The sequence below is a fragment of the Sus scrofa genome, chromosome 11, assembly GCF_054392235.1.
Source record: "Sus scrofa isolate SSC_HxYL_T2T_F1_AM1 chromosome 11, Sscrofa_HxYL_maternal_Yorkshire_Landrace_v2.0, whole genome shotgun sequence".
In the NCBI taxonomy this organism is placed as follows: Eukaryota; Metazoa; Chordata; class Mammalia; order Artiodactyla; family Suidae; genus Sus; species Sus scrofa.
In genome coordinates, this window is record NC_139393.1 from 84,278,364 (window position 1) to 84,293,204 (window position 14,841).

Genomic DNA, 14,841 nt, shown 5'->3' on the forward strand with positions numbered 1-14,841 from the left:
GTCTGTGGGTGAAGCACGCCCTTCTGGGGACCCCGCAGGGGAAGGTCCGGACCAGGACCAGCTTGTCATCTTCGAGGGTGGCGGGGAGAGCGCATCATCCTTATTAGGGAGCCGACAGGAGGGCCGAGGTGTATCTTGAGTTGTGTCAAGCGGTCAAGTCAGGGGCAGACTCCAGGGCCTGGGTTGGGCCGTGGTTGGTGAGCCTTAGGTATTCCTCTGGGGTTTTCTTGGGGGGGGCGCTGGAGGCTGGGACGCAGACCCAGGACCCACCTAGCACTTCACGCAGTCCTCACTCCAGGTCCTCAGGAGGGCTCTCGTGTCCTGAGAAAGTCCCAGAGCCCAGGTCACGTCCGGGGAATCCCGAGGCTCCGCTGAGGCCCGTTCGGTCCCTGAGTCGTCTGGCGCACCTGCCCTGCCCTGGTGAGGGAGCGCCTCGCTTCACCCCAGAGCCCCACATTCCAGGAGGTGGTACTCAGGGCTCTCATCCACCCTGGGGTCCCTAAGGCTCCTGTGCGGGACACGTAGGGCGCTGATGGGAAAACCCAGACGCACAGACACATACAGACAGAGGCGCAGAGACGCAGAGACTCACACACGTAGACACACACAGAGGGCTGGGATTTTGTGGTGGAAACCGGCTGCATCTCACCTCCTGAGACAGGGTACCTGAGCCTTGGGCACACAGTTGAAAAGTAATAAGGCCGAGTGTTTTCAGGGCTACAAGTCTTAGTTCCAAAAGCAGAAAAGCGCTATTGAATTTTGAGTGGGTTTTGAAGAACTCATTTCTGTAACTAAATCCAGTGCGTATATTCTAAACCCGGAATAGAAAGTCTGTTAGATCAATTTGAAACCATTAAAATCATTTCAGCCATTGATTTATATACAGGGGTTTGGCAAATGGCTTTAAAATCAGAATTAAAAACAGCACGTGAAACACCCGGTGGGGAACAGGAGTAATGCTTCGCCCTGTGGCCAGAGGAGCCGCGACCGTTTGCACACGACGGGTGAATGAACTGCCGTGTGAACCGCCGACGCCTGCCCAGGCCTGTGCAGGGTCCATAAACGACGGCACGGAGCCAGGGTTCGAAACCAAGTCTTCGAGGTCATGGCGTTTAAAAGTGCGCCCCACGGTCCCCAGAGCCCAAAGGCGTAAGGAGAACTGGCAGACACCTGGCGTCTCACTGGGCCTGCGTGACCGGCTGTCGGGGACAGCAGGCCCGAGACTCGGCTGAGCGGGGCGGGAGAGAAGGGAGGCTCAGAACATTCGCGCCCACTCTTCATCTCGGAGCTCACGCCGCGGCCTCACCCCACTCAGGACAGACAGACAACCGGGCAACTGGAGAGGCTTTAGAGGTGTTGGGCTCCTTAAAGGGTTTGAGGTTTTGGGACTTTTTTGAATTCTTCGAAGTAGTGACCGATGCATCCAGTGTTAGGTGAGGTGAGGGCTGGTAGTAAGACCCCCCAAAGCGTGGAACTCTCAAGCCAGACACCTCTGGAGAAAAGAGGTGGCAAAGGGAGGGACTGGGTCACCTGAGCAGAAAGGACACCGAGCGGCTGACGAGGGCTGGGCTCACTGGCCAGAGGGGTGGAGTCAGAGCTTGCACGCGTGCCCACCAAGGCTGGCTGTCCGGGAGGCCTAGTGCCCCCAGGAGTGTCCGAGGTGGCCAGGCAACCCCATCTATGGCTCCACGGGAATGTTTGGGAGCGGGGAAGATGCTGGCAGATGTGCTGGCACGAAAGAACAGACAGACAAACTTCAGAGGGCGTCCCCAGATGCCCCCCTGAATGGTCACTGAGACGTAACTCCTAAGAGAATGAAGTCGCTGGGGCGAAATGTGATTTCGCTTGAAGCTGGAGTGGGTTCTGTTGTCTGGGGAGCATTGCTGGCCCAGGAGGGTTGGGCCCGGCGCTCACCAGATGGGCTCCCTGGGGCTCCGGACAGCCTGGCCGAGAGCGAGGGGGGCCCGGTGGCGGTTCCCTGGGGACCAGCTGGGCTCACTTACCTGCAGGAGGAAGGGGTCGGGAACAGCAGGCCGATACTCGGTGAGCAGAGAGCCACCGTGCCTGTCCTCTGCTCCAATGCTCAGCACCGTGGGCACAGTCTGGAAGGAAGAGCTCAGACACGGCCGCCGCCGCCCGGTCCATCTTTTACTGAAACACTGAGATCGAGGGCGAGACACGCTTTTTCCTTGTTGGAATCGTACAGCCAGAGGACCTCCCCCCCGGCCCCCGCCCAGTTACCCACTAGCTTCATCAAAGAGGTGCATCTCAGGGTTTGATGAAAAGCTCGATGATGTCACCCCACCCCTCCCCCTCCTCACCCAAAGGAGCACGTCGCAGGGAAGGGAGGGGCAGGTGCCCCGGGATGGAGGTGAGGGGTCGTCCCCTAACTGGTGTATCTGCAGGTTCCGCTCCGGATCAGAACCCCCCTCCCTGTAAATCACTGGGATCTGTGCTGTGTGATGGGGCCGGGGTTGCCCTGCGTGTTTAGCTTAACCCCACCCCACTCGACCCCGGACACCCCCTCCCACAGTCCACCCCCAGCTTTCAGGGAGAACGAGGGGCTGCCTCCTGTGTGCCTGGGGTTCCTCTGTCAAACTACAGCGCGGCCGGGGAGCCAAGGCTCTCTTCATGGGCCCCCTGTATCCAGGGAATATGAGCTCCTTGACTTTGAGCCCAGGGATCCAGCTTGGCGTCTGGCGCTTGGTAGGCACCGAAAAAGCCTTATTGACCTGGTTCACCTCACTGACCTTCTGGGCTGTGCGGCACCAAGAGCGGCGCGGATGCCGTCCGTGAACCCTGAGTGATGAGGACGTGTCAGTAGGGGTTCACTGATGAGAAATAGCCCATCTGGTGGGGATCTTGATAGTTGGGCGGGGGCTGTGCATGACATCTCTGTACCTCTTGCTGTGGACCTAAAACTGCTCCAAAAACTTAAATTCTGCTCTGCAAAGATGTGCTGCATGTTTTGAAGGAACGGTTGTTGGATTGAAAGGCCTCTCATGGGTGGCATCGTGACACACGCGTTGTCATTGCAGCGTTGGCGGTAACTGTGCCTCTTTTTGTGTTTCGCTTCTGCAGGGGGTGAAGAAGTTAGACGTGCCCTGTGGAGGCAGAGACTGCAGCGGGGGCTGCCAGTGCTACCCCGAGAAAGGAGGCCGGGTAAGTCCTGACGCTCTAATAAATGCTGTCCTCCTGATCCTTGGCTTTGAAGCGAAGTGCCGCCTGACTTAAGTCATGTGCATACAGCCCTCAGAAACCTCATACAGATGTGTTTCTTCCCAGGAAACAAACAATAACACAAGGGGAAGGTGAGCCGAGGCAGGCCGCTTTCTTAGTTGAGAATAGCGTTGACTTTCTCAAGCATCCTTCCTCTTGTTCGTTGTGACTAATGTGTACGTGTGTATACGTAATGCCACTGTGTCTCACAGTTACATTCCCTGTAAACATGTATTTTGTAAAGACTACTGCGCAAAGAAAACACGTAGTTTTGCTTATACTGCAGTGTGTCTTTAACCTAGAGGGCGGGGCGCTGGTATCCTCCTGCCGAGAATCCTTCGGCTTTCAAAATTATTTTCCCGCTCACTGCCTGAATCCCCTTTGTGTAAAGCCCACTTCACCGCTGAGTCAGAGAAAAAAGATGCCCCCAAATGGTCCCCTGGCAGAGTTGGAAATATAGACCTGATACTGGTTTTTTTAATATGCTCCCTCAAAGTGGTTGAGGCCTCTCACTCTTTAGAGCTGATGTCTGAGCCTTGGCGCTGTCTCTCTTGACAGGTTAAAGCCCCTTTTTGGTGTGTGGCAGTGTACGGAGCACACTCCATTTTCTGATACAAGGTCTTTTGAGTCCTTCTGCTTCGGGGCCAGGTATTTCCCTCTAGGACTCCCGTTTGGCCAGGGCCAGGTAATAAGCCACTGGGCCTTCCCGCCTGCAGGGCCCTGTCCTTGCTGGGATCCAAAATTAGAGCGTCCCCGGGGCTCAAATGCTTTCACTCTGTGGAGTCCTGAAGCCAGCATGTAACATAGCCGGGCTCCGTGCCCACACACCAGGAGGAAGAGACGCCACGCTGGAGACCCCACTCTGTGGCTGGGTGTCATACCCCACGTCCACCCTACCTGAGTCCCCCCGAAAAGCCAAAGAGGGCAAATGCATCGCAGGGAGCCCCTTTCTAAGCACGGCGGTCTTAGGGACGGACCTGCCACCGGCCATGGCTTTGGTGGCAGAGACAGCACTTGAGGCACGCTCTTCTGCACGAGTCAAAGCCATCTCCCGGGCTGTGGTCACTGTGACAGTTTCTGCTGTCGCTGCTTTGGGAAGGGGTTCCCCGGCTTCAAGTGGGGTCTTGAGGGACTCGGTCGTTGGAGGTGGTTTATGGGCATTTGACAAGGAGTAGTTCGTAAACATGCGGGAGCCTTCCCTGAGACGTCGGTTCTCCGGTCCCTGGCTGTCCGTTTTCCCCGCCTGGAGCCTGCAGGCCCCTGCGGGCCTCCGCGCGGTCAGTGCAGCCCTGGGGCCAGTCGGTGGTGTGCTGAGGGCCGCGAGCCCTGCCGAGGCGGGGGGAGCCCCACCGCCACGGACGCTGCATTCCCCTCCCTGGATCAGCCTGGCCGAGGAGCAGGGTGCAGGCTCTAATCCTTTTCCCCTTTCGTGATGACTTAACCCAAACCAGTACGTTAACATTCCCATGATGCTTTTGCAGAAATGTTTTCCTTCCGTAAAGAGAGCTCGTCTGCTCATTTCAGTATATGGTGCCGTCTGCACAGCGGTGGCCTCCTCTGTGGCAGTCTCCTCAAAGAGTCGCAGAAAAGACCTTTCTGGGTTAGGGAGTTCACAGCACAGGCATTACTTCTTCCCGTCCCCGGGTGAGAAATACCTAAAATACCCTGGGTCTGTTTCTACACATTGTCGAAAAGTAGGAAGTGAGCCCTTCTGGGTAATTTGGTCAGCAGGAGTAACCGAGCAGGCCTGACCTTCCTTTAACCCTGCAGACTCTTTACCAGCATTGGTCAAATGGAGCTGGGACGTGGCGGTTGTCTGTGCGGGTTGTTCACAGTTGCATCTTGGATCCGGTGTAGCTGTGGCCGTGGTGTAGGCCGGCAGCTGCAGCTCAGATTGGACCCCTAGCCTGGGAACCTCCATATGCCGCAGGTGCAGCCCTGAAAAGAAAAAAGAAAAAAAGAGCCAGAGCCAGTGATACCCCACGTGAGGGCCTGGCCTGCGGGTTCCACTCTTATCTGGAGGTTGTCACGGCCTGGCTTGAAACAGAGCTGAGTCCGCTCTGTTCTCTTACCGTCAAGAAGGGGCACCTAAACCCATGCTGTGATGGGACCGCACGGCGCCAAACTGCGTGGTTCTAACCATCAGCAGCCAGGCCTGGCCCAGTGACGCAGGGATGCCATTGAATATTGATCCGTAAGATGACAGAAACGCTGACAGAGAGAGGACAGCGAAAAGCCCGGGGAGGAGCCGTCCCTGACACCATGTATCATCACTGTGCACAGGGGAAACCCAGTGTATCACTCGAGATATTTATTGTTGGGACAATCGCATGTAGTTAATTAACTACCATTTCCAACCTGGTGTTCGTGTATTAAATATCCATTAATTAACTAATCTGCCCACATGGGTTCCTGGCGAAAGCAGAGCTATTTCCGCCCTCCTCTTGGATTGACAGTATTTTTCAGAAGGAATGAAATACCCAAAAATAGCTGTGGGGTGGATTTTCGGCTCGGAGGTCTGTGCACAGGGCTTGCTCTTTCCCACAGCTTCCCCTGGGGTCCCCGGCCGTCTGTTTTCCCCACGGTGCCACCACAGCAGCCGTGACAGTGCCTGGCTGCAGCGCCGCAGCCCCGCGCTCGGGCCGGCCCTGCCTTATATGGGCATGGGGCCTAGTTAGCGTGCTCCTCGCCCTGGTGACAGCCAACAGCAGAAACTCTGTGACTGGATAACTTTTGGACTCGGAGCAGAAATCACAAATGCACTAGGACTCCGGTTCCAAAGGAATTCTCGTGTTACCGAATGAGTAAGCTCTGTGCTGAGCCAGTCCCCCCACCCTGCAGTGCTGGGTGGCGGTAGTCAGGGACAGAACTGTTTCTCAGGACAGACCCAGCTGCCCCGTGGATCCTTCCAGCAAGCCGGTAGCCGGGCCTCGAAGGGCAGGAGCCCAGGCCCACTGTCCATGCACGCTCTGCCCCCCTGGTCCTCCAGTTCACAGGGGAGGACAGGAGCACAGTGACATGGGGCCAAGTGACCAGCTCCACGCTCGCTCCAGGGCAGAGCTGGGGCACTCAGACTTTCAGCTGAGTTCCTGTCCAGCGCAGTGACCTTCCTGTCTGCGCGCCTCTGGCCAGGTGTCCGCTGTGCCGAGGCGGTGGGGGGACACAGAGGGGGGAAGAGCTTCCCCTCCCTTGCCTCAAGCGCTGGGGTCCCCAGCCAGTCCCCCGCCATCTCTTCAGCTGCTTAGTGAGTCAGGAAAGTAAATAACTGTACAGAATGAGCTAAGACGTTGTTGCTGTTTAGGGGGTTTGTGTTTCAAAGAATCCCTCTGAAATATGCTGGAGGAATTAGAAAGTGTGAGTCCTGATCCACCAACACCACGCGGGGCTCCGTGCACCAGGAAAGCCAGCTCACTGCTTTCTCAGACTTTCGCCCCCGCTAACGGCCACACACCCGTCGCACCAGACGCAGCTGTCTGGTGCCTGTGTCTTTTTCTACTTCTTTTAATTGAAGTATAGTTGATTTACAGTGATTCAAGGGTACAGCAAAGGAATATTATCTAGAAAACATGTATATATACAGAGAGAGAGAGCCGAATCACGTGTATGTATAAGTGAATACATATACATGCACGAGTATATTCTTGGTCACCGTGGGTCATGAGAAGATACTGAATGTCGCTCCCTGTGCTAAGCAGTCGCTCCCCGCTCACCTCTTTTATATGCGCTGGAGTGTATCCGCTCATCCCAGACTCCTAACTGATCCCGCTCCTCCTTCCCCCCGGTAACCGTGAGTTCGTTTTCTTCGTGTGTCTATTTGTTTGGTGAATAAGTTCATTTGTATCGTTTCTCTTAGATTCCGCATGTAAGGGTATCTCTTTGCCTTTCCGCGTCTGACTCACTTTGCTTTCTGCGGTCATCGCTAGGCCCGTCTGTGCTGCTGCGCACGGCATTCGTTCTTTGTTTTATGACTGGCTGAGAGTCCATTGCGTCTACTTACCATGTCCTCTGTGTCCTTTCACCCGCTGATGGCATTTAGCTTGCTTCCGTGTCTTGGCTGCTGTATATGGTGCTGCAGTGAATATTGGGGTTCATATGTCTTCTGGAATTAGAGTTTTCTCTGGCCGTATGTGCCGGAGTGGGGTCGCTGATCACATGGAAACTCTGTTTTTAGTGTGCTGAGGAAGCTCCACGCTGCTCTCCATGGTGGCTGCACCAGTTTACATCCCCACCAACACGCAAGAGGGCTCCCTCTCCTCCCCTTCTCTTCTTTCTTTCCCTACACGTGGTGGAGATGGAAGGTGGAGCTGCAAACACCAGGGTGAATTTTGGTCACGGAATTTCTGTCGAAGCAGCATGCCCGCCAGCCTGTGTCATGAAGGTTCCACAGTCGAGAGAGCAGGTGGCACGTCTGGCTCAGCAAATAGAACTGCCTTCGCCTCGGTGCAGTGACTCACCCACAAGCTTGTGAAAATCTCGGATTTTTCCAGCCAAGGTCAATTTTGATCATCATTTCAGTTCCTCAGCCAGGCTCCTGGTCTCCCAGCCCTTTGGGATTTTGACCACAGCTCAGACCAGATAGGTTAGTCCCACTTTTTAGCAGCATCCCCTTCCTCACAGGTGCCTGTTTTCCTGGGCAATCAGGTATTTCAAACACTGGCAAATACGAGGTCAGATTAAGCACCGAATGTTGAGAATTATTGAGGTGGTTCAATAGCCCCATCAAAGTGCAGTGGGAGGAAGAGAAACCTCCACTGTGACGGCCCAGAGCTGGGCCACTATCCCTGAGGGAGTGAGCCAGCACCTCCCTGTGGCTCCACGGCCGTCCCCACGCCTTCGCCCTCCACGGGCCTGACAGCACCGGCCACACACCTGGAGCCTCCGTCCTGGCAAAGGTGCAGCCGACAGGCTCCCTTAAGCACAGGCTGAGAACCGAGACAAGTCGTGTTTGGCTGTTGCATTTTTTCATGTCGCTAAGAGTTTCCCACAGTCTCTGGGTCCCTGGACTTGGGTCAAAGTATGAGCAAATAATTCTTAACCTCACCAGATTCCTTAAATTCAACAATATAAATCAAAGTGAGAGAAACCCGAGAGAAATGGAGTGAGAGAGGAAGCAAAGGGAGCATGATCAGAAAGCTCTCAGAGGCGGTGGGGCGCGGGAAATTCAGTCTCTGGCCCCCACTGTCACCCAGGTGGGTGGAGAGAGCTGAGCCCTGACTTCTGGGAAGAGGAGCAGAGGGGCCAAGGCAGCTCTGAACCACAGCGACTGGCAAGCCCTGTCCCCAGGGTGAGCTGTGGTCTTGCTAAGGGTGGTACCTTCTGTCGAGCGTTGTTAATTGCAAACCTTCCCTGTAAGTGTGTACACCTGGGGTATCGAAACAAAACTGAATTTCCCCTTTGAAACGGCTCAATATACCTCTGAAAATGGGTGGACCACTGTGCTGCGATGGGGAGACCCTCAGAACACGGATGCTCAGGACGCGTAGGCCGTGCGTGGTCCGGCGCTCCTGCGGGCTTTCCTAGGCCGCTGGCCATCTCACTGAGCCATCCGAAGACACCTGCAAGTGTGGAGTCAAAGCATCAGCGCAGCAGTGGCAGCACTGATTTTCAGACCAGCTGCTGTCTTTCCAGGTAGTTGCCTGTTCACGGTACGCCCAGCACACTGCCCGGAAGTCATCACCTGTAGTTCCTGCACTCACAGCACAGAAAGGGCAAAGGATGATTCAGAAACGGCAGAAAGGCCGCCTGGCTTCTGGGCTTGTATAACCTGTGTATACACAGAGCCCTCACCTACTTTCAAAACCGTCTGGTTACTTTTAGTGTGCCTCTGGCGCGGCCAGCCTGACGCCACCGTGGCTGCAGCCAGCCCCAGGCCCTGGCGCTGCCGGGAAAACGGTGTCACCGCAGATGTAGACGATGCCACCAATTTGCACATGGCACATACGTGACGTGCTTTTAAAATGACCTTTTCTTTTACGTCTGCAGTGGTCACAGGAACCCTAGCTGCCTTTCGTCAGTAGGATCGTACCTTCTTCAGCGCGCAGAGCTGTAGCTCGTGTCTCCCGCACGCAAGGCACGTGTCTGAGAGAAAGGGGAGGGTCCCTGATCAGTGGGCAGGACGCCGGCCGCGGCCCCAGGCAAGGGTGTGCCCGGAGTACTAAGGGACACGCGGGGCCCTGTGACCCCAGCAGAGCCGAGAGGCGAGACCCGAGGGAGGTGAGGCCCGAAAGGAAGGCAGGCGGAGAAGCTCTGACTGAGGGAAGCGAGAAGCCACGCGGGAGGTTTCTTGAGAGAAGCTGCGGGACTTAGAACTTGCTCGCGTCACCGAGCTCTTGCGGAAGAGCTGGCGAGGGTCCTACTCTGGTCGTCCGGTCAGTTGGGGTTGAGGTCTCGTCGAAAAAGAGGCCAGGAAACGTGGCCCCGCCCTGGGGCACTAGATGACAGAGCTGTCGCTGGCCGCTGGAATTTCAAAACGAAGGCATTCATTCAATAGAAATTGTTTGCACGTCCGTGTCAGGCCCCGTCTAGGCAGCAGGGTGCAGAAGCAGACAAGTCCTGGGTCTTTGCAGCTCATGTTCGAGGCCTGAGCCCTCCGGAAAGAGTGTCTGCAGATATAGGAGTCTCTGCCTGCCTCGCCCTCCGTGGCCGTTTGAATGCTTGAACTGTGGTTGGTGAAATGACGAACTAAATTTGGATTTTACCTCAGTTTAGTTAATTCAGGTTCAAATTTGGGAGGTCCCATTGTGGCTCAGCAGGTTACAAATCTGACGAGTGTCCATGAGGATGTGGGTTCGATCCCTGGCCTCGCTCAGTGGGTTAAGGATCCAGCATCATCATAAGCCGTGGTGTAGGTCGCTTGGATCTGGTGTTGCTGTGGCTGTGGTGTAGGCTGGCAGCTGCAGCTCCGATTCGACCCCTAGTCTGGGAACTTCCACATGCTGAGGTGTGGCCCTAAAAGGAAAAAAAGTGGGACTTCTAATCAGGTGTGGTAGAAATGGTTTAATTGTGCAGCTGGAACAGAGAGGAGCGATTACAGAATCTCCGGCTTACTCCTCCGCCCCATCCCCCGCCCCCCCCAACATGAGAAACATTTCATTTCAAAGGACCTTCATAGCACCAGTCAGAGTTTGACAGGAAACAGGCCAGTTTGGAGCCCCTCCAAAAGGAAGCATACATTATTAAAATCCTAAAAAGGCAAAATTTTAATACTACCTCATTGGATAGACTCAGGACAGACAGAACCTGATGACGGATAGTCAGCGCTTAGGGAAAAACGCATCTCCGTGACCCCGCAACCCTTGTGTCCCTTATCTGAAGCTTGACAGCTTGAGCCTGGATGCCCATGTCTCCCACCAGAAAGCCCATCATTAGATGACAGGAGTCATGAAATCAGTCGTGAAAATTAAGCTCAGCATTCGCCACCCTCCTGAGGGATTGCCCACGACACAGGTGCTTTTTGCGGCCACAGCCAACAGGCGTTTGACGGTTGATGGCGCAGCGGAGACCACAGTGACAGCAGCGGCACGCTCCGTGAGGAATGATGAAGCCTGTGGTGAGCGAAGTACTGGAGGGCAGAGGAAGGCTGTTATTTTCCTTTTTGTTTATCTGTGTCTCCTTCTCTTGACGAAACCACACACACACACACACACACACACGCACACGCACACGCACACACACACACGCACACACACGCACACACACACACACGCACACACACACCCTGCCCTGGCAGCCTGAGCCGCATTCCTTCATCGTGAAAAGAGAACACGCATCCAGGTGTTACTACTGACAGCTCTTCCCTGGTGCGAGTGTCTGCTGCCCTGTAAATACCCTGGGAAGCCCGCTGATTCTTTCTGAGAGAACCACACGCCCGTATGTTCCCTTTTGAATTTACATCCATCAAAAGAAGCAAAGAATAGAAAGTCTCGGCGCTCAGGGAGAAGAGGAATGAAGTTGAGAGAGACAATAACCCTTTTTTTTTAACCTGGGCAGGTCCCCCTTCTCCCATCTCTTTGACCATAAACTGCTGTCAGAGGTTTTTCTAGAAAACTGGGACATTGGTGAAAGCATGGTTTTTGCAGAAGCTCCAAAGTGACCCCTTGGGTCGGCGGGTCAGCGGGGGTGGCAAGGACCACAAGCGGCTTTGTGTGGATTCCAGGCAGTGGCCGCAGCCGGCAGAACCTCAGGGAGACCAGGTGTCCACACTGGCCACCAGCCCCAGGAACGGTGGCAGAAGAATTAATGGACTCCGGCGTTAACGACCGCTCTGGGGCCACGGGCTTCCGTTCACGGCCTCCAGGGACACCTGTGTGTGTGTTCGGAGCCCGGAGACGGCGGCCGTACCGATCCGTGTGCTGCCTGGGAGCCCACGCAGCCTCCGGGAGCCTGTGGACGACCAGGCCCTGCCTCTTCTGAGCCAGACTCCGTCTGCTTGGGGAAATCCGCGTCTTCCTTCCTCCTGGTGGAATGTTTGGACAAGTACAGCACTGAAACGCTTCCTCTTCTGTGAGGGAAGGAGGGCCAGACCTTTGTCTTGCGTTACTCACTTCCAGGCCATTCTTTGTCAACAATGGCAGGATTTCTAAAAAGACCAGAGCAGAATTCTTGCCAAACAAGATGTGCTTTCTAAATGCCCCTCTGAAAATGGAGAGGTTGACTCTGAATTTGTCCTCCCTCACGTGAGAGGATGAGAGGCCGAAAAGCTTGAGTCTTCACATGAAGAAGCAGCAACTCCAGTTCCCCGAGGCAGTCTGCACGCGCGGCGACGCCCTGCGTCTCAGCTCTCTTACCCCTGGCTGCTTCTGTGCTGAAGAGAGAACTAGCAGATTGTTTTGCAGATTTTGTAAAGGACTCTTATTTTCTCCTAGAGAGCATAGTGAATAGCAACCCAAGAGAAATGGCAGAAGTGACCGAGCCAAGCGACGTGTGCAGTTTCTCACGAAGGGGTCCAGAGGTGGTCTTTTCTCTGCCCTTTTCTTCTTCTTGATCAGAGGTCGGGCCACGTCCTTAATCATTAAAGCCCAAGATGCTCCGGGCATGACTGGCACTAAGGGGAATATAAGTTTATTTTTTAATGCTTCAGCATTCCAGAATTTTCCTAAGAAGCTACCCAACCTGAGAGCCTGAATCGTCCACGGCTCTGAGCCCTCTGACATCCCACCCAAACTAGCTCATTGTGGTGTAGACAACCAAATCATTCAAGCTGTCAGATGTCGGACTCACATGGGAAGCACAAAGCAAGCCTTCAGAGGGCGTGTGTCCCCGCTGCTTAGGAAAATCAATATATCCCTGTCTCTTTCCGCTCTCTGTCCAGCCTGGAAGTTTAAGTTCTAGAAGAATTGAAGCAGGAATAGGCCTGCCAGTAACCCAGTACAAGCCCTGTGTTGATGGCCGTTTTCCCCTGTGTCACCACGAGGGCATGAGAGTCCCACCATGGGGACAGAGTGTTTGTATTTGGAACACTCTTAGGATGGGTAATTCCTAAAGATTTGGAACCAGAAAGAAAAAAGCAAAAGAAAGCAAAAGCAAAATGAGATGGAAGTAATTCTTCTGGATAAATAACGTCTTTGGCCTCATAAGTTCTCAGCTGCAGTGTCAGCATCCATGGTTTTATTAAAATGTTGTCTTTGTAAGGCAGTTGACGGGTCTGCAAACTTAAAGTCTGTTTTAGATAAAGAAACAGAGGACAAACCAACTTAATGCTGAAGTTGGTCTCTCCTTAATAAAACTAAAGTACGGGCAGGTTTCAGCTCTGTATGGTTTTTTGACAAAATAGTCTCGTGGTGATAATGGCCTTTCTTAAGCCTTGTGAAGATAGGAGATACGTTTCAAAAGAGCCTTAATGTCAAGGTCGGGTGTATCCATTGAACCTGTATTCAGCATTTGTCAGTAAGACTAGCCTTCCTTAGATTTGGTCAAAGACATGTTCCCAAAGCTTCGAGGACAGGAGTTTGCAGTGATGAGGAGCTGTGACTGTCTGGGGAGCAGAGGGTTTTGTTCAGGTTGCCGTTAACGTTCTGCCCTATCCCACTCGACTCCAAGAAGTGGCAAGACTTACTCCTGGGCAGCCAGGGTGCACCAGCCCCTGAGGGCAGGAGTCACAGCTCTTTACCAGACTGTACTGCGAGCACCCTCCACCCCAGCTACAGCCCGTAACCCAAGGGAAGCAAAGACTGACCAGGAGCCCAGACAATTCCAGCAGGACACCGCAACGGGAAGGCGGTTTCTTCACTCGAAGGCCTTGGGGGGAATTCCTCATCATTTAACACCTGGTATTTCACACATAGTTGTGTTTCTCATCACGGAGTGCTAGGATTGTTGGCCTAGCCCACGGACAAACCTCCCCAACATCTTACCCAGGAAGGACAGAGGAAAACATCTGAAAATGATGGTTGTTCCATTTGTCCTTAGAGGACCAGGAAAGGAAATGGGACAGGCCTTCTTGGTCACTTGATGAAAGAACATAGTGCTCAGAATAGATTTATATAGATACCCAGAGGACAGTTCACTAAAAATAGTCAATCAAGGAAAAGCATCGTACGTTATTGCAAAAATAAAAATCATCTCACTCCTAAAAGTTGAATTTAAAAAAATTAGTTCAACTCTTCTTCCAAAGCAGAATTTTTCTTTAAGACTTTCACTTCACACTGAATCCCACTTCAAATTTCCAGACAATGAGACTGATTTCACAGCTTCCCTTAAAAGAAACTCAGTGTAAGACCGTCCGTGGACGGTCAAGCCATCCCATTGGTGCCCGAGGGCATTTCTTTCGGTGCCCTTGTCAGCTTCACATCTTTCTTAGAAATGATTTCTCCCCTGGCCAGTGTTTTTCTTTCCTCTAAAGAATAAAATCTGAAATCAAGTCATGCCAAGAGCGTGACATCAGCCTGCTTTTCCTCACGTGTCGTATAGCAGAAGAACTAAAGAATATCCTGAAAACATAGACTTAACCTCTACAAGTTATAAAATAAAGTGATATGAGCATCGTAATTGTATTATATTTAAACAGTCGTTTTTTTTTAACTTTCGGTCAACTAGAGGTAAGGATAAAAGGGTTGAACTAAATAACAGCATTAGCATGTTCAATTTGAAATGCAGGAAGGCTAAAGTAATGTATTTGGTTACCATATAGCCCGATTAATAGCTTCAGATGAACCTGGTCATTACTGTATTACAGAATGTGAAATCATGTGTCTAATGCACGGTGAAGCCAAAGAAACGGAAAACGTCGGAGTTTAGAGCAGAGCCAGGTTTGTTGCAGGCCCAAGCGAGGTGGCTCATGCCCAGAAAACCCTGAACTCCCCAAGGGTTTCAGTAAAGCATCTTCCAAGGCTGTGTGAGGGAGGGGCGCGCTGCAGGTTTGTGGTCAGCTGGGCGCAGGTCTCTGACTGGCTGACGGCGAGGTCGCAGAGTGGCTGAGTTATCCGTCCTCAGGCGTCCATAGTCCTGGGGGCTCGTGGCCATCAGGTAGTTAACTCCTTCCCTTTGGTGGGGGTTTTGGCATCTGCAAAACAGCTCAGGAAGCGTGCACCAGACACTGTCACCTGTGTACGTAGAGAGGAGCTCCAGCAGGGGCTACGGGGGAGGCTCTGTCCTGGGAAGACCCGAGGCGCAGTACCATTAATA

At 53.5% G+C, this 14,841-nt stretch overlaps 1 protein-coding gene across 4 annotated transcripts in view; it reads left to right on the forward strand.

Moving 5' to 3' along the window:
- COL4A2 (collagen type IV alpha 2 chain) overlaps positions 1-14,841 on the forward strand; it is a 164,985-nt gene that overhangs the window by 44,238 nt on the left and 105,906 nt on the right. For all 4 annotated transcript variants that reach the window (XR_014819956.1, XR_014819955.1, XM_021065909.2 and 1 more), the window contains exon 4: positions 3,082-3,162. Coding sequence is in view for 2 of the 4 variants with exons in the window: in XM_021065909.2 (XP_020921568.1) it covers positions 3,082-3,162 (81 nt within the window). In the remaining 2 variants the exon portion in view is untranslated. The remainder of the gene's footprint in view (positions 1-3,081; positions 3,163-14,841) is intronic.